General features: G+C 51.6%; 6 protein-coding genes across 6 annotated transcripts; 3 read left to right on the forward strand and 3 right to left on the reverse strand.

Moving 5' to 3' along the window:
• Window positions 1–788: 788 nt before the first annotated feature.
• SCP_0305620 (Inositol-3-phosphate synthase) lies at window positions 789–2,628 on the reverse strand (the record flags this gene model as incomplete). Its single annotated transcript, XM_027755954.1, has 4 exons — window positions 789–904; window positions 967–1,132; window positions 1,185–2,310; window positions 2,369–2,628. The coding sequence occupies 4 exons, from the start codon at window positions 2,626–2,628 to the stop codon at window positions 789–791; spliced, it is 1,668 nt and encodes a 555-aa protein (XP_027611755.1).
• A 1,817-nt stretch (window positions 2,629–4,445) lies between these two features.
• Window positions 4,446–6,221, forward strand: SCP_0305630 (Mitochondrial import inner membrane translocase subunit TIM50; the record flags this gene model as incomplete). The annotated part of the gene is made up of 8 exons (XM_027755955.1): window positions 4,446–4,811; window positions 4,861–4,926; window positions 4,984–5,100; window positions 5,156–5,260; window positions 5,313–5,414; window positions 5,471–5,627; window positions 5,681–5,871; window positions 5,928–6,221. The coding sequence occupies 8 exons, from the start codon at window positions 4,446–4,448 to the stop codon at window positions 6,219–6,221; spliced, it is 1,398 nt and encodes a 465-aa protein (XP_027611756.1).
• Window positions 6,222–6,636: 415 nt separating this feature from the next.
• Window positions 6,637–8,474, forward strand: SCP_0305640 (Glucan endo-1,3-alpha-glucosidase agn1; the record flags this gene model as incomplete). Its single annotated transcript, XM_027755956.1, has 11 exons — window positions 6,637–6,665; window positions 6,722–6,743; window positions 6,801–6,856; window positions 6,909–7,028; window positions 7,085–7,283; window positions 7,340–7,414; window positions 7,476–7,619; window positions 7,668–7,697; window positions 7,754–7,853; window positions 7,902–8,140; window positions 8,205–8,474. 11 exons carry the CDS (start codon window positions 6,637–6,639, stop codon window positions 8,472–8,474), a joined length of 1,284 nt encoding a protein of 427 aa, XP_027611757.1.
• Window positions 8,475–8,580: 106 nt separating this feature from the next.
• Window positions 8,581–12,115, reverse strand: SCP_0305650 (Asparagine--tRNA ligase, cytoplasmic; the record flags this gene model as incomplete). Its single annotated transcript, XM_027755957.1, has 13 exons — window positions 8,581–8,785; window positions 8,844–8,872; window positions 8,937–9,056; window positions 9,109–9,136; window positions 9,190–9,222; window positions 9,279–9,457; window positions 10,170–10,312; window positions 10,367–10,778; window positions 10,831–10,924; window positions 10,978–11,288; window positions 11,344–11,523; window positions 11,582–11,728; window positions 11,783–12,115. The coding sequence occupies 13 exons, from the start codon at window positions 12,113–12,115 to the stop codon at window positions 8,581–8,583; spliced, it is 2,214 nt and encodes a 737-aa protein (XP_027611758.1).
• Window positions 12,116–13,890: 1,775 nt separating this feature from the next.
• Window positions 13,891–15,558, forward strand: SCP_0305660 (hypothetical protein; the record flags this gene model as incomplete). Its single annotated transcript, XM_027755958.1, has 6 exons — window positions 13,891–14,091; window positions 14,152–14,233; window positions 14,286–14,617; window positions 14,679–15,179; window positions 15,236–15,418; window positions 15,481–15,558. The coding sequence occupies 6 exons, from the start codon at window positions 13,891–13,893 to the stop codon at window positions 15,556–15,558; spliced, it is 1,377 nt and encodes a 458-aa protein (XP_027611759.1).
• Window positions 15,559–16,800: 1,242 nt separating this feature from the next.
• SCP_0305670 (predicted protein) lies at window positions 16,801–17,451 on the reverse strand (the record flags this gene model as incomplete). Its single annotated transcript, XM_027755959.1, has 1 exon — window positions 16,801–17,451. The coding sequence occupies one exon, from the start codon at window positions 17,449–17,451 to the stop codon at window positions 16,801–16,803; it is 651 nt and encodes a 216-aa protein (XP_027611760.1).
• Window positions 17,452–17,686: the final 235 nt, after the last annotated feature.

The following is a 17,686-nucleotide window of genomic DNA, read 5'->3' on the forward strand; positions in this document are numbered from 1 at the left end:
GTTGTGCTTCCCAGCCCCTGCCAGAAGGAACTGGCCGCTAAGAGAGACGGCACATATGGCATGACAGCTGCTCTCCTCCTCCAGAGATAAGTGACTGTGCCGTGCGCTTACCGTCGCTGTAAATTTCGTTCGTGCGAATGTATCGACATGTTCGCTCGCCCTCAGGCTCCCAGTGTGCATGCAGTAATTCCTCTGCCGGTACTACGCTGATAACGACATACAGTTCAAGAAGAGATGACCATTGTCAAGGTAGCTACCAAGAAGCCTCGCAAGCGGCTAGCTCCTTACTTTCCGCTCTATGTCAGAACATTGGGAATGCGTAGAAAGGTGCGCGTTTGCCTTGAGCTCGCAGGAGGAAGGCGCACACGTTCCGGTGGCTGGGAACTTCAGAATCCATGTTGTACGTTTGCGTCCTACTGTACGCATCCAGTACGGCATACGGAAGGATTGGCCTCGATTTACCGTTTTCATAATGATATCCTTCCGTGGAGCTGCGAGAACATTGTCATAGAGTTTTGTAAAGGGTCTCCACGAGGACGAAGACAAAGCCACTGACACGCATGTCGATGGTTACTTGAAGACAACGTGGCGGCAAAGTCGCAGTAGACCCAGACGTTCGCACTAATAAACACAACGACACGAGCATCAAATCAATTCTCAATTCGCAGATACACTATATAAAGCACTTTGGGACCGTTGAAGGCCCGATGGATCCTTGTCTACACACCACGTCCAAATGCCGCACAAGTTTGTTGAGAAACAAGGGCATGGTACATTCCGTCCAACATTTACCACAGGCGAGTCTCAAGCAGGAGGTCACTGCTGCCCTCCAGCCCGATGCAAGCCTTCAGGAACGCCTCGAGGGCATTGCGCTGCCTATTCAGGCTGTTGATGACATCGGTGCCTGCGGAAACACGGCGATCAGGCTATGGACGCGCAACGTGCGCTACCGTCATGGGGACGTACCAGGCTTTACCAACGGGGCCTTCAGCATGTACGAGAGAAGGGATAGGATCGGGTGCAGCGGCGAGAACTCAGCCTGCTGGCCGGCGACGTCACGGTACTTGACACGCGTGAGGAGCTCCGTGAGGATCGTCAGGTCGAGAATGAGGGGCGTGGCCAAGAGCGAGTCCTGTCATGGATAGTTAGACAGCGCGCGAAGCGCAAAGAGTTGAAAAACGTACCTCGCACTCGTTGAAGATGTTGATAGTGGAACGACCACCGCAGAAAATCTCGGAGTAGTACTCGTCGATAGCCCGCTTGGAATCCCCGACCGCAGGGACGTACTTGATCACAACGATGTGATCGGGATGCTCGCCCTTGGCAGCCTTAGTCCCTTTGACAGGGCCCTCCTGGGGAGGCTTGTACAGCAACGCGTTCGCGCCGACCATATCGTCCACCACACTGCTCTTGCTGATCTCCTTGCTCTTGAATTGCGGCTCCGCTGACAGGTTGTGCCCGTCGTTGTTACCGAGGTGGTTGTACGAAGCGATAGAGAGCGGCTTGATACCCGCATTGACGAGGAACTCGGCGAACACCGACTTCAGCTTCGTCTGGCCGGACTTGAGGTCGTCGCCGCCGATGAACGACTTCTTGCGCTCAGCAAGCTCGATAACACCTGGAACGAAGGTGTTCTGGGGGGCACCGTTGACAAAAGGCTCGCCCTCCAAGATCGCGGCAACAGCGAAGACAGTCGAGGGGGACACCTCGGAGTGGGATGCCTTGATCGAGGCGAGGAGGTGGTCCGCGGTGTCGTTCACACCCGGGATGATTTCGCTGTAGCGCTCCGTGTTAGCCGTCCAGAAGATAACGACGCGATCAAGCGCGTTCTCAGCCTTGAAGCGGCGGATGTCCGCACGGATGCGCTCGAGGTGCGCCTGCTTGTCCTTTCCCGGGATGACGTTGTCAGCGCGCGCCTCCTGGTTCGCAGCGATGAAGTCAGGGTAGTAGATGGACGGCAGGGGTTTCCCGAGCGCAGCCATGTGGGGCGCGACCTGGCGCTGAAGGTCCCAGTCAAGGACCTCCGCGCGCTTCATAGCCTGGTCCAAGGTAGCACCGGAGATATCCCAACCGCCAAAGACGAGATCGTTGGGGTGCACCATCGGGAGCACGTCGGCGACGGGAACGAAAACGTCCTTGCCCGTAGACGGATCGACACCGAGGCGAACAGTGGATGCACGGAGCATAGACCCGATGTAGTTGGGCTGCTGGATACCCGACTTGGTATGCCAAACGATGTTGTGACGGTTGGCGAGGACGGTCGCGGACAAGGTGGAGCCATTGTTACCGCCCCAACCGACCATCATCAGACTATCAATATAAACGCGTTTAAAAGATGGTCCCCATCATTAATAAAAAAAACACATACCCAGTCTTGGAAACCTTCCTGGCAGTCTGGAACTCGTACTGCTTGAAGGAAGGCGTGATGAGGTACTGACCGTCTGTGACGGTGACGCTAGCACCGCGGTTGGTGAACTTAGCGGTGATGAAGTCATCGCTGTAAGAGGTCTGCTCGGACTGTACCACGATTGGATACGGGCGACGCGCAGCTGTAGGGTGAACAGGGAGCACGGACTCCAATTCGGACTCGGGTGTATTCAGTCCAGACGAGTTCGAGTACGGTGCCATGGTATGGAATGTCTAGAGTAAATATACGACAGACAGGGAGAATTTCAGTGTTGATATAACGCGTCGCCGCAGGTGTGCTTGGAACCTCTATGGGGGTTGTGAGGGCTGCCTAGTTGGTTTGAGAACATGCAAGTCGAAGGGTCTCGAAGTGCTATAGCAAATGGGCGATGCCCTTTATACGAAAGAGACGAGCAAGGCGCGGTGTCGTTCGCTGGTGCGCAAGGTGGGTGAAGACAAGGGTCACAACAGAAGTTGGACCTCACGCCGACACTTTATAGGCGGTCTTGGATATCTCACGAGGACGTTCTGATAGTAGCCCATGATCTCGGACTTATCGATGGCGCTATCCCTCGGTAACTACTCTACCCGGCTGTTGATTCGTTTCTCGCTTGATTTTGATTTTGATCGACAAATTCAGAGCCCCACTCGCGCGCGTAAAAAAGGGCGAAAAAGCAAACTTTTCTGCTTCTAGCGATACCACGTCGTACATAGGTCGTCTACATTACATCTGACGATACCGTCTCAAGACGTTGCAATGCGTTGGCAATGCGCACCCTCAAACTCTCAGCGAGACACGTTCTCGTTAAGTGACTTCACGATAAGTTCACGAACCTGTCCCCTCAAGCCGGACACAGACGCACCATGGACTCCAAGAATTCTGATGAACCCGGTACAGAAACGTACCGAGACACATGGTCTTGAGTCGAGTGATGCTGCAGGCATACTGTATGACACATATCAGCACACTTCGAGCAAGAGCAAGACTAATCGAAGCTCACCAATACAAGGCGAAGGGCGGCGTGGGTGTGATAACGCTAACAGGTAATCTCCCCAGTAAGAATTGTTATTACCCATGAGATGGGCCCCCAGCTGGCTTCACGTCGAAGACATTGCTGCAGAGCGGAACCATGCGCCGAAGACTTGATGGAAGAGCGTGGCTAACAGCCTGAGATGGCAGGCCGGTCTACCACGTCGATGAGGATTGGAGAACGCGCGCATCTGCTCTGACACTCGGAGGACATCTCGCATATGCAGAGCCAGTCTAGGAGTGAAACAGACCGGATCAATTGGTCACAGCACGAGTCAAAGGCCGCAGATCAATGAGCTTAAGTTGTCAATCGAAGATTAGCAAGAAGCTTCAATCTCTGAAAGACAACTTAAGCCCATTGACCTGCATAGACGCATGATACTAGGATGGTATGACGGTCACAAGTTGCCCATCGAAAGGCCAAGATAGATCAGATTAAATGTGACGATTGCAGAGAGTGATGGCGCTCTCCTAGACAAACAGAAAATATAACGAGTGTTGCACACCAGGAACCGAAACCTGCTAACACGAGATGACGCAAAGCTCGCGATGCGCGAGTTCTGGCAGCCAGCGGAAAACGCACAGTGAGCGCATTTTGGAAAGCCGAACACGCTCATACCATGCACAGTGCACACGTTGAACCTCGTAACAACGGAGCGTAATCAGTCCACGAGCAGTTGGACCTCGCAAAAGACATGCTCTTTCATTAACCATAGTCCAACCAGTGGACTTACCACGACATCCTGACCAAGCACTAATTCAGCGACGTCACGACAGTGTAGCCGTAGGGACACCTTCAGAGGCCCACAGGACGTGTGTCTTTACGAGAGCAGACTGGGCCTATCACGCAGAGTCAAGGATCCCATGAGCTGCGAGAGTAACAAGAGAGTCAGCTTCAAAAATGATTTCCGGCCGGAAAAGGAAGGCTAGACGCCGGTCCTGGTACCCTTGCAAGCGACTTTGAGAAAGAAATTCTTCGTCAGACATCAGGTTCGGCACCCCTCATAAAATGCACGCCGTTCTGCTGGCACGAACACCCATCGCACGTAGGGTCGTCTCCCAGTCTGTACGATGTCTGGCGTCCAAGCCCCCGCCGCCGCCGAAGGTACCAGCGATGGAACCCCAGCGTCCCCCTCCTCCAGCGCCAGCGCCGTCTCCGTCGCTGCCGAGCTTGGACTTTGCACCATCAACGGAGGAGGAAATGCGACGGGAGAGAACGGGCGCGCGCTCGTCGAAGGATTCTTTGTCGAGCATCGAACGAAGACGGCGGTTCATGGCGCGGGGTGCTATGCTCGTGGCGGTCATTGGTGCTGGCGTGGAAACGTGGTACATGGGCCGGGATTGGGAGGCAGATGAGCTAAAGGCTAAGAAGCTGGTTTGTTGCTCTATAAGATTTGAGACATATGCGCTGACGGACGGCTCAGAGAATAGAAGATGCACCGTCTACACGGTGGGGGAGGACGAAGGAACGATTCACAAGCATGTTTGATGTGCGTGCCGCTTCATTCGACCTGTATAAATGCTAACATGCAGATATTATACATCAGTTCTTCACGGAGCCCCTCTGGCCAGAATTATTGCCCCCTCCACTGCCTGGACAGATGCAGAAGCCGTATACACTACTTGTCTCCGTTGATGACCTCCTCGTAACATCAACTTGGGATGTCAGTCATTGTTACATCGCACTTCCTCACCGCCTTCTGACAAGCAAATTTTCAGCGTCAACATGGCTGGCGAACGGCAAAACGACCAGGTGTAGATTATTTCCTAGCCTATCTATCACAGTTTTATGAGATTGTGATATTCACAACTCAATATCACTACGTATGTCTGCTTCTCATGGCCATGCTTACTGCCAGCTCACGATTGAACACAGACTGCTACTCCTATAATTGAGAAACTAGACCCGTACCAGTTCTACATCAGCTACAGACTCTTCCGCGATGCTACTCGCTCCATTAATGGACAGCCTATCAAGGCGAGATATCAGCGGTTCATTCTTTTCTGAATTAGATACTTAGCAGTCTCATCTAGGATCTGACATACCTCAACCGAGACCTGTCAAAGGTCATCTTACTGGACGCACATCCAGAACATATCTCTGCGCAGCCAGAAAACGCCGTCGTTATTCCCAAGTGGACGGGCGAAGTACGCGACAAGGGTCTTATTGCTATGATCCCATTCCTTGAATGTGAGTACACTCTGGCCCGTATCTTTATTTGTCACATACCAATTCCCCTACAGCGATTGCGATATACAAGCCTCAAGATGTCCGGCCGATTCTCGAAGCGTATCACGGGCAGGACATACCAATAGAGTATGCGAAGAAAGAGGCTGAGGCTACGCGGAAGCATATCGAGGAATGGGAAAATAACCGAAGGGGCTTTTCGACCAGCTCGTTTACCTTGAGCAATCTATTTGGCGGGCCAGGCCAGGTGAGTAACCACGGACGCATGTTTGCTGACACCACATCACTGAATGGTAACCGTAGCCACAGAACACCTCTCCAGTCCCTCCAACCTACCTAGAACAGAAGCGGCGTGAGGCGCAGCTGCAGTACCAAGAGGAGCAGTCATACATCCATGCGAACAAGGACAACTTCGACCGGTTGATCAAGGAGGATCAGGAGGCCATGGCGAAGGAGATGTCAGGCACATTCTGGGGCGTTGCGGAGGCATTCCTGCGCGGTGGACCGCCAAAGAAGGAGGGCGAGGGCGCACAGCCTAAAGCTGGCAAGGGTTCAGAGGTGTCCGTGCCTGTCACCGATGGGAAAACGTCCCCGTAACCAGACTTGTCGAGTTTAGTGTATCCCAATGCTATCTCCACTCTTTGCTTGCAGTGAGCATGGATTACGCGGTTTTCAGGTGCCGGTTTTGTTGGAGAGATCTTCTGTGTGCAGAGGCTCGAGGGAATACCGGGACCGACTCCTGGCCAATATCTGACCATCATTAAGATCGGGACACCTAGTACTGAAAACACAGCAATACTCTGAGACTACTGCAACTCTCTTTTTCAAGTTCTCCTCGGCGAAGAGGACGCAAGCCTTGCTCTACTTCGTCGGTGGCACTGGAATACGATTCTCTTTGCCTTATTTGGGTAAGTACTTTCTAAGATCAAATACATATATCATCGTCACAGATACCATCCGTGAGGGGGCATACTCTGTTTGAATATTGTCCTGAAGCTTGTCGCGAGGCACCATGTGCGCGAGGAAGTTGGTCGTCGCTCAGTACGTACACTCCAATTCGCCCTTCCGGATACTGCGTGCTCAATCGTTTATATCAGTTTCATGGTAGGAAATGCATACGTGAGGGCAGGGTCTCCTCGTATCGCGTTGCGTGTTTGACGATGCTCCGTGCACTAGCCCTATACAGTGGAAGATTGGCTTGATGATATTCGCCTAGCGAGCTCTCATGGAATGTATGTGAAGTGCTGAATGTCAGTGCCTACCACGTAACCCCTGAATTTTTAGTGACGGGTTTGCACTCAATTTTGGCCGAGACGAATGGGAGAAGAGTCGTGTGGCGGATTGCTACCATGCGGCTCTGCAATCAGGTGTGCCTTTCAAGTTGTTTCCAAGCTTCGATATGACGTAGGTTTTAGCTCAGTTTTCTAAGTCGTTGACTCAAGAAAGTGTTGTGATGCCAGGTTGATTCCTGCTAATTGTTCGGACGATGTCCAATCTTTCTGTGACTACGTGACACGCTACCGTGGCCATCCGAACCAGCTCCTTCATCATGGTAAAGTGTTTATCTCGACTTTCGCAGGAGAGAGCAACCTATTTGGTCATACGGATTTGAACCATGCGTGGAAGTTTGTCAAGTCAACCTTAGAGGAGATTGCTCCAGTCTGTAAAACTAGCCTGTGTCATTGGATGCTGCTAACAATGTCTGCACAACAAAGGTACATTTTGTACCCTCGTTTTTCATCGATCCTGCGCGGTATCCACATATAACCGCCATGGACGGTTACTTCAACGTAGGATTTTCCCTCTGTCATCCTCCCTGTTACCTCAGTCTAAGTTCTCTATTCGTCCAAGTGGAATGGTAGCTGGCCCCTTCACCTTCATCCAGGATCACCGCGCGAGGAGGTCAAGTATCCCAGGCTGGACACTGACCGACATCATATTCATCATCTAGGGGGGCGGACTTTCATGGCGGCGGTGTCACCTTGGTTCTTCACAGTAAGAGTTCAGTGCCTTCTGAAGTCTTGGCGTTCATTGAATTGACAGCACTACGGGCCTGATTCCTGGAACAAGAATGTGGGCATCCTTCTGCTATGACTGGAGGACCATGAGACTGTAATTCTCTTATACAGTGGATCCGCCGTGGCGATGACTGGCTCTATGTCCGTAGATGGGAGCAGCTCATCGCTATGCGCGACGAGATCGACATCGTGCAGATCATCTCCTGGAACGGTTTGTTCCATCTTTTGCACATGGCTGAACTGAATCAGATCGTCGCAGACTACGGAGAATCGCACTACATTGGACCGATAAAGGGAGCGCAGCCTAACTCCCAGGCCTGGGTGGACGGCTTCCCACACGAACCTTGGTTGCACTTAACTCGCTACTACGCGGACGCTTTCAAGAACGGGCATTATTCTGCGATTGAAAAAGACCAGATCTACATGTGGTCAAGACCTCATCTGAAAGATGCTGATGCGACTGAGGATACGTTGCCCCGTCCGGAGAACTGGCACCTAGTGAGTCGATTACTGCCAGTGTTTGAGTAAAGGCCGTCTGATATGCTGACATTGAATGCTGCAGACGGACGACGAGTTCTGGGTCGTAATTTTCTCCACCGCGCCTGGTCTGGTCGTCCTCACAAGCACCGACGAGCAGGTTCCTCAGACAGTGGAGGTTGCTGGCGGAGTGACCAAGCTGTCTTCCAAGATGGTCCCTGGTGGAAGCATGAAAGCGCAGCTGTTCCGGAGCCGCGTCCTGGCCGCAGAATGTACGCCGGAACGTGACGGCTTTCGCTTCCAGACACAGCCAAGGGTGTTCAATTTCAACGCGTACGTTACCATGTCGGTATAGTAGTGCAGGTCGATACAATACAGATGGCCCCCCGAATAAATAGTAATGATTTATCACACCCACCCACCCACTGCCCCCCAAAAACAGAATTGGTCAGAGCAGCCGACTATTTTCCACCCTTGATCATCTCCACACCCGTAATGCGATCCTTGCTGGCATCGTCTTCCAAATCCATGGGGTCATGTACCGCTGCGGTCACTGCTCCCACAGGCGCGTCACCGCAGCCGCAGTCGTAAGTCGCGTCCAAGTCGGCGCAGTCAAACTCGGGCTTGTGCAGCCGAGCGTTCACTTGATTATGCACGAAACATAACCTGTTGAACAAGAGGGACAGTCGGCAACCGAAAGAAATCGAAGACACTCATAACGAACCAGGTAGCTGCCGCCCTTCGAGATGAAGTCTATTGAAGAGGATTTAACTTGAGTGCTCTCATATAAACGAATGAACAGCCTTGAGGGACATACCTGTGGCGGGAATTTCTTCAAGAGTGCCTTGAATTCAATGGCACATTCTCCACAAGGGTACAGTCGAGATAACAGATGAAAATAACTGTTGAACGCATCTCTCTCATCCTGGCTTGGATTCTGATAACGGATGTTAGATTCCTTCAAACGCACAAGATATCGCTAAACGAACTTCGGGAAAACGCAGCGTCATGGTATGCCTGTGCACCGACGTGATGTTACCACATAATACCGTTATAATGTGAATACTCACAGCAACTTCCACGTTGCTCTGCCCAATTGAGCCCTGACCGACAGTTGAGTTAGGGCTAATTTTTGGTAAGGTCACCGAAAGGTGCTCACTTAGCTGTAGCGTTCCCCAACTTCGACATAATGACACCACCGTGGACGCCTTCAGCATGCGACGCAGGGTAGATGTGGGGATCCTTCTCAACGCCACCTTCTCCGAACAGGTCTCCGGTCCATGGGTCGATGTACGCCCGTGATGGAGGGTGTAAAAGTGCAAGAGAGCCCAGGAGAAACTAGTAGGTCAATCACACCCACGGCTCAGAACTTCAGCAGCAGCATGGCGAAGAATTGGGTGTGCATACGAGTGCGAATATGATCGACAAGAAAGCTTTGCTGAAGCGAGATATCATCCTGGTGGTCCGAGTGACGAAAGGACGCGCTGGTCGAGAAACAGCTTGAAGTCGTGAGCTCATGCACAACGCGATGTCGAATTCAACAATTGTCCTGCAGGCTGAGGACGACGAGTATTCTCTTGAAAGCCACCAGGTTCATACAGCCGCCTGCTTCCCAGCAGCTCAGGCTGGGCTCTCGTTCTCGTTGCTCGGTCGCTGTTTGAGCAACGGTTACACCGATCAGTTCCTAACGCGAGAAATGTTTCACTTTTGTCTGCATCTCCATCATATTGGCGTACGGTCCCATGGGTAATATTACTCGGCCAAAATAGCGTACTAATTCACAGCTTACACGATGCGGAACAACAGCGTGATATCACATCTAGAAGTCTACAAGGAGGATATTGCAGCTCAAGGTGTTGCACGACCAGGCCACCTAACGGTCAAGGTAGCCGTCAGCACTAAACACATCGGAAACAGAGTACGGCAACATACCTTGGATAAAGCGAACATTCTCTGACAGTATACCTGTTGGCCAGCCATGCCAAGAATCGCTGAAAGATAGATGGTGAACTCTACATTCGATCTCAACGCTGGCTGCAGAAGATCTCACCTCCACACCCAAGCCATAGCCACCATGTTCGGAGGTGCCATATTTACGCTGGTCGGTGAACCAGTAGTATGGAGAAGGTTCGATACCTTCTCGCTTGTAGGCGGCTAGGAGCTCTTCCATGTCAGCTATCCTCATGGAACCACCTATGATATTATCGATTAGTTAGGTACACACGGACTTCTGAGAGATCGACGCACCAACAATCTCGCCCACACCAGGCATGAGCAAATCACAACTCTCTGTGAACACATGCTCTCCAGAGCCTTCCCCGGGGATCTTCTTCATATAGAAGGCCTTGAGTTCCGCGGGGAACCCATACAAGAAGACCGGCGTGCCCAGGATATCTGTCATCCTCCTCTCAGCAGCTTCGGCGATGTCATCGCCAACGGCGTGCTCCACCATCTTCGCGTTACCCTGCTCGTCCTTAATGACGTTGCCCTCCGTGTCCTCGGCCTCGTGCTGGATCCCGTGTTCGTTGAGCCATTTGATAGCGTCGACATATGAGAGGCGGCGGAATGGCCGCGCAGGCTTGGTGAAGTTGGGGTTGAGTTGCTTGATGAGCGCAGCGGAGCTAGGGGACTCTAGGAGGATGTCTACGGTATCGCAGATCTACGTGGACTGTTAAGACGTAGGAACAGTAATAAGGTGCACAGACGCGTACAACACCCTCTATGTGATCCATAAGATCGTTGAAAGTGATGAATGCGAGCTCAGCTTCTAGATGGGTATATTCGCTCAGATGACGGCGAGTGTGGCTATATATTTCAATCAGTAGAGGATTTCCTTCATCAAGAAAATATATCTGTACCTGTTTTCTGCTCTAAAGCTCTCCTGTACACAGAATACATCGCCCAGAGACGGAAGACACGTCTCCAAGTACAACTGGGAACTTTGCGTGAGGAATGCTGGTTGACCATAGTAGTCAAACTTAAACAATGTCGCTCCACCCTCCACTTGCGTCTGCACCATGCACGGCGGCGTAACCTCTAGAAGATCACGCTTCGTAAGGGATGCTCGAAATGAGGTAAGAAGGGCTGCCCGGAGCTTGAGGACAGCAGACGCTGTCTCTCCACGGATAACGAGATGTCTGAGGTCCGCCTGGATAGAGGGATCTGATTTCTAAAGCCAGAGTGAAGTGAAAAAAAAAACAATACGATACTAGACTGCAGCGCACCTCGTTCAATCTGTTGGTAAAGGCATCTTCACCACCTGGAGCAGCACCGATTACTTTCCAGTAGTCAACAGTCAGTTCATGGCCACCTGGAGCGGTCTTTCCGTCCGGAACTGGGTGGAGAGTACCCACGAGCTCAACAGTCGACTCAAGTGTCAACGTAAGCGCTTCATACGTTTGAGCCTGTCGGGCGGACCGCAGTCGAATCAATTCAGAGTACACCAGTCGGGCGAAGACTTACCACGCGACCAGAGAAGACACACTGTAGATAGCCCGTGCCGTCGCGCAGGACGACAAATATGAGGTCTTTCTGTACACGGAGGCGGTGTACCCATCCCGAGACACGGATGCGCTTGGATCTCAAGGGAGTGAGGTTACCGATCTTAGCCTAGAAAGACATCAGTTCGGAGGACAGAGAAGGATGAGTTAAGTGCACGATCACCTTGGTCGCTGCGGGCAAGCTACTATCCTCTGTAAGAACTACCTTCTTACTCTCTTCGAGCACCCTTTCGCGACGTTGTCGCTCTTCCGCCTTCTCCTTCGCCTCCCGCTCGGCCCTCTCGCGCTTCTTCTCGAGACCATCCGCCCCCTTCTTCGCCTTTTTCAAAGCGGATTGTGTAGGTTCTTCGTAGGTACCCGACGGATCCTTGCGACTCAAAATTGGAGATGCGCCATGAGTGAAAATAGCGAAGGCAAGTGTCTGGTAAGGCAGTTCCGGAGTGCCCTTGCCAGATTCATCGGAGCCCGCAGACTCGTCTACATGTATTGTAGCCATGGTGGTGTAAAGACTATACCTTTTTTGCCTCTAATTATGTTGGATAGCCAGAGGCGCACGAGTCAGAAATGCAGTGATGAGACAGACGAGTTTCAAGTTCCGAACCACTAGAGTACTGTCAACTTAAATCGGTGCGTAGATGACTCGATCACTATCTGCCACTGGCATGGCCATCGCCGTACATAGATCGCGTAGATATTCAGGGCGCGCGTATCTTACACGTTAAATATTACCCTTGTGGCTATGTGAAAATTATTGTTCATGTGTGCCATAGGATTCAGCTGGAAACATGTACAAAAGTAAAAATCAGGATTCTAAGGCACACCTGTATACATCTCTCGCGACCCTCTGCCAACTCTCCTTATTTACTGCAAACGCCTGAGCATACTCGACTTCAAGATGATGTAGTCGCTTCCCCACGATAACAAGACTGTGCAGAGGCTCGCCAAATGTACTGTCGGGTTGGTTCAGTAGTTCAGCGAGAGTTCCGCTTACGATGCGCTCCTCGTCGCCCCCTCCCACCTTAGATAGCGCAATAGCTAGAGTCTCATCTGATCTGAGGATACCTGCCTGGCGAACATCTTCTATCTCCGCAATTTGTGAAACTGCCTGCGATATTGACATGTATCGTGGTGGGTCATAGACCTTCCTTCCCCTGGAAAGGACATGTTAATTGAGCATAGTATTAGTTCAGCAGAAAGGAACGCGCCTTGCCAAGTTCTCTTCGCTCTGCTCTTTCACTTTGATATCCAAGAGTACCAGCGTATGCATGCCTAGATCCACATTTTCCTTGATACGGTCGTAAAAGCTATCAGGCTTCCATGTCTCCGTGAAAAATACCAGAGAAACAGTCTGCCCGAAATTGTACAACTGGAGACCGCAAGCCCCGACAGCATTCATGATCGACGCATTGTGGATGACTCTGGTGGGTACGTTCAATGCCCGCGCTCGCAAGATGATATCGGTATGTGTGGTTGCCCTGCATCTCTGTTGGATCGAGGTTATACTTCACAGTTTTACTGTACTACGCACCCAAAGGGATCTCCGACTACGAGGAGAGATATGTCTTCTTTGTCGGCATCTCGTAGAATCTTGTCACTCTCGGTTTCGACCATGTCCCGATCAGCCAGAATCAAGTCTTTCCCATAGAATGCTTCCTTGCGAGGTTCTATCTTAGCTGTATCACGGATATAACCACCGGAATGAACAAACCAATCTTTCCTTCTGTACCATGAGTATGCTAGTATAGGCCTCGAGATACACTCGTGAGGAGCCTTTCACGATCTATCTCAGGTCAGAAAAACATATGTGCAGAGATGTAGCTCCGACGTACGTTCAAGCCACGCACGGTTATATCGCTTTCATCGCACAAACCGAGACCGACTAGATAGAACATAATGGCTGGTTGCAAGCTTTGACTAGAAGCCGAGATTAGATTCTGCAGATTCGTCCGGCTCACCGGGTTCGCAGGAAATCGCGCCGGCGGCGCTGTAGATTCTGCGCAATTTTTGGCATATATCCATGTGCATGCTGAACTTATATTCATGCTAGATCTCGCGCTGCATTCCCACTCCATTGAACCTCCCGCCATGGTCCTCGTTGAGCATGGGAGCCTGAATAGACCTGGGACAGTTTTGCACCGATTTTCAAGGCACCTCAGTAAGGCCCCAAGTAACTATGTTACTATGCGGTCATAGTACGGAAGACTTAGCGGCGTCTTTCCGGATACCAGGCGATAAGTCCGAGCTGCATTACCCGTTCCCCAGACTCAACATATGCTCTACACTACATCTGGGCTGGTCTCCATGGTTGCTGCAAGTCGAGATGACATGCCGACGGACGTTTTGCCTCTCATCTTCGAGCACGCTGATCGGCGAGATTTGCATATCTGTGCCAGCCTTTCGCGATCCTTCCATCGTGCGGCCACCCCCATCCTCTACCGACGTTTAGATTCACGTATCGACACACGATCACAGGTATGACACCATGCATTTCGAGTTATTCGGAATTTATGTCTCACTGATGTTGGTCTTGAGCAATCTGTGGTCTTGCACCCATCTACAACCTTGTTGGAAAAAAGAGACTATGCAAGATATGTGCGACATGTGAGGGAAACAAGTAGGTCCTATGTGGGCATCTCCCGTGCCTCATTATTCACAGCATTGATCAGGCGGGGTCGCATTCTATACGCCTGGCTTATTGCCCGGCTGCCGAGAAGCACTCAATCTGTGCACCAATTTGGTGTCATTCTCTTGGAGCGATGATTCCGCCGGCGTCAAATACGACAAGGTTCTGCTTGATTACTTAGACGTTCTCAAGGGCCTCAACGTCCAGGAACTCACCATTCATACCTACCTCGGTTTTAGCGAAGAAGTCTGGTCAAAACTGAAAGAATTCACAAATCTTCGCAAAGTCGCTCTGTGGTGTATGGAAGGCCCACCGCGGATCATGCAGGGATGGTCGGAAAAACTGGGCAGCTCCCTTACCACACTTGAATTAGGTGTCAGTTGCTATACCAGCTGCTGTCGGAGTCGAAATTTCTCAACGTTCGGTTTACTTGCAGCGTTGTGCTGGTGTTCCTGCGACGATCTTGGTCTCAGTTCTCTCATATCTGCCTTCCCTCCGATCACTGCGACTGAAGGGCGCATCTAGCAGCGCGATACTGGAAATCCTCAGTTTACTTCCGAACTTAACTTCGCTCGACACTGAGTACCTCGGATCCGGCTTGTTGTGGTGTTCGGACGAGCCCTTGGCATCTCTTCAAGAGCTGACTGTTCGCACGAGCTCGATAGACGTCCAGGGTCCCGAGCATTTATGGCCGTGGATTCGCCGACTGTTACCCCGGCCTTCGCTGGAGACCTTCACTCTCAATTCCTTTTCCACTCTGGGCGATGCGTTCATTCCCCGCCGGTTTCTCCTCGATCTCGCCGCTGTGCACCGATCGACGCTGAAGAGTTTCACGGTGTCCTCTGTACAGCTGACCATCAATGACGCCCAGTGTATCTGCACTTTATTTCCTGCGCTTGAAATTCTGACTTTATCCATTCCGCTCCCACCTCAGCCGGTGCGCCCATACGTTGTACTCGATGATGTGGTATTCATTGATCCCACATCTTCCAGCGCCAAATCGAAGCGGCGGTCGCGCACGCGCAGCAACTGCGTCAGCTGCGGTTGTATACAAGCTGGATGCCCTCTCGTGGCATGGTTGGGACGGGCACGTCATTCGGCATAGAGCACGCGCGAAGCTTGATATTGCCGGGCAAAACATTACGCGTTGTGGGTATAGGGCGGGTCTTATACACGGTAATTTTGATACTATTTTGTGCAAGACGGAAAATCCAGCCCTGTCTGATTTTTATTTCCAGGGTCGATGGGTAATCGACGCAACTAACCGTCTGGACTTCGAGGTTGTCTGCGATGTCGTTCGTGACTCGTGGGCGTGACTAATACCATAAAATAGTACTATATCATGCTGTCCTCCGAAGGACTCGGGAAAATGGATTGAAATATTGACAACTTGAATAGGTCTTACAATATGTGGTGAGCTTGTACCGCTACTAGTAGGGTTCATTCTGTATATGTTATGTTGAACCATGGCTATCTATACACGATGTACATATATGCTTAACATGCCCATGTAAACATATCTTCCATTTGGCGAGTGAGTATACCGTTTCATGGCTAAACTACCGTGAATTATGTTCCGTCCTCAGCAAGTCCTGCAACCATGCCCGCGCGCTAAGCAGTACTTGGTGAGGCGCCTTGCTATAAACGGCAGCTCGGCAAGGTGATCTTGAGCGCCAATTGAACCTGCAGCGTTGAACACCTCAACTCAGTCCACAATGGTGAGATCCTCGTTTTCAGAATTTACAGAATGCACTGAAATATCTCATTATCATAAGTTACCGCTGTCCCTTTTGAACGCTGCGCAGAACAAGCCAATGGTGAGCATGCCACTCTCGCCATCTCTGCCATTTCGTCTCTCAACTGAGCAGATTGTCTGCACAGTTAGTCGAACTGAAGAATGGAGAGACGTTCAACGGGCATCTCGTCAACTGTGACAATTTCATGAACATTACCCTCAAAGAAGTGTACCAGACCAGCGCGGAAGGCGACAAGTTCTGGAAACTGAAAGAGTGCTATATTCGAGGTAGCACGGTGCGTGTGCTTTTGATCGCTGTTACACTGGATCATGACCTAGGCTGGTTGATCAGATAAAGTATCTACGAGTACCTGACACCCTACTGGATGCTGTACGTGAGGAACAGACCAAGGCCAGGGAGGCCGGCAGAAGCGCAAGAGGAGCGCATGTGAGTGGCTCAGGCGGCAGAGGTACGTACTGTCGAACCGCGTCTACTCGCGGTACTCAATCCCTGTGTTGTATCAGGTCGTGGAGCGCCGCCAAGAGGTATGTCGTTCTTTCTCTTCTTCATTGCACTTTACTCAGCGGCGGATATCAGGACGCGGAGTTGCACGCGGAATCCCCATGCGCGGAGGAAGGGGCAGAGGGAGAGGAGCATGAACGCTCGGCCTGTGTAAGCCTTATCCTGTTACTCTTTAGCTGTGCTATTCTCTTCCACCTTCCAGTAGACCTCGGTCAACCTGTTGAGTTATGCCACTTATTGTGTGCATGTCATCAACACTCTATTCACAATGAAAACACTGTCAGAGGGAGTCATGAATATTCAGTCCAGAATACGCCCTCTCTTCCACCGTTCTTCCGTGCTTAGTCTCTGCCCTTCCTTCGCTCCATACAAAGCCTTCCATATGGCATCCCTTTTAGCCTGCACCGGCATTTCCTCGCCATTGATAGTCGCGTTATCGAAACCCAACAAGAACACACCGTCAATGTCTTTGCACCGGAGAACCATCTCCTCCGCCCTGCTGGCTTTCTCTAGAGTGCAGTCTTGCGTAAGTTTCAATATACCCTGATCGCGGAAATCAACCGCAGATTGTATGAGAACGCTGCGATCGTTAGGTTGAGCCGCCAGCTTGGGTAACGTGCGAGCGGTCGCTTCGACACTGGGAGAAGAAGCGGGAGAAGGAATGAAGGATATCTTGCGAATGACGCGTGCTTGGGTTCCGTATAGGGCAGCTGCGATGGCGAAGCCCACGAACAGCTGCCCTGCTACGTACAGCGCTCGGTAGTGCCATGGACGAAGGACAAAACCTCCTTCTGTTTGCGCGGTTGCATCTGTCGTGGTATTCGCGGCACCTTCGGAGCGGTTCTCCCCTGAAACCTTGTCGCTAGTCGATGCAGGAGGCTGTACGACCTTGGCCTGGTCGTCTGTTGGGGTAGTGATGGACGATACATCGGCCGGAGCTTCTTCAACCATTGTCCAATGGTTCCATACCAGCTCGCACGATGTAGCACTACAAGAAGAGTCAGACGAGGGCCCGGGCAAGTTTAAAGGGTCGAAAGCTTAGTCGGCACTCACGTCACAACGATGTCGGCGGCTATGATGGCGTAAGTCCACCGTGAGTACCAAGGAAGACGTCGCTCGAACAATACATGTGCCGTCTGCGAGGCCTGAGTGTGCGCCTGACGAGAGAGGAGCGCAAGACGGTGGA

This window comes from Sparassis crispa (assembly GCF_003851025.1).
Source record: "Sparassis crispa DNA, contig_000002F, whole genome shotgun sequence".
In the NCBI taxonomy this organism is placed as follows: Eukaryota; Fungi; Basidiomycota; class Agaricomycetes; order Polyporales; family Sparassidaceae; genus Sparassis; species Sparassis crispa.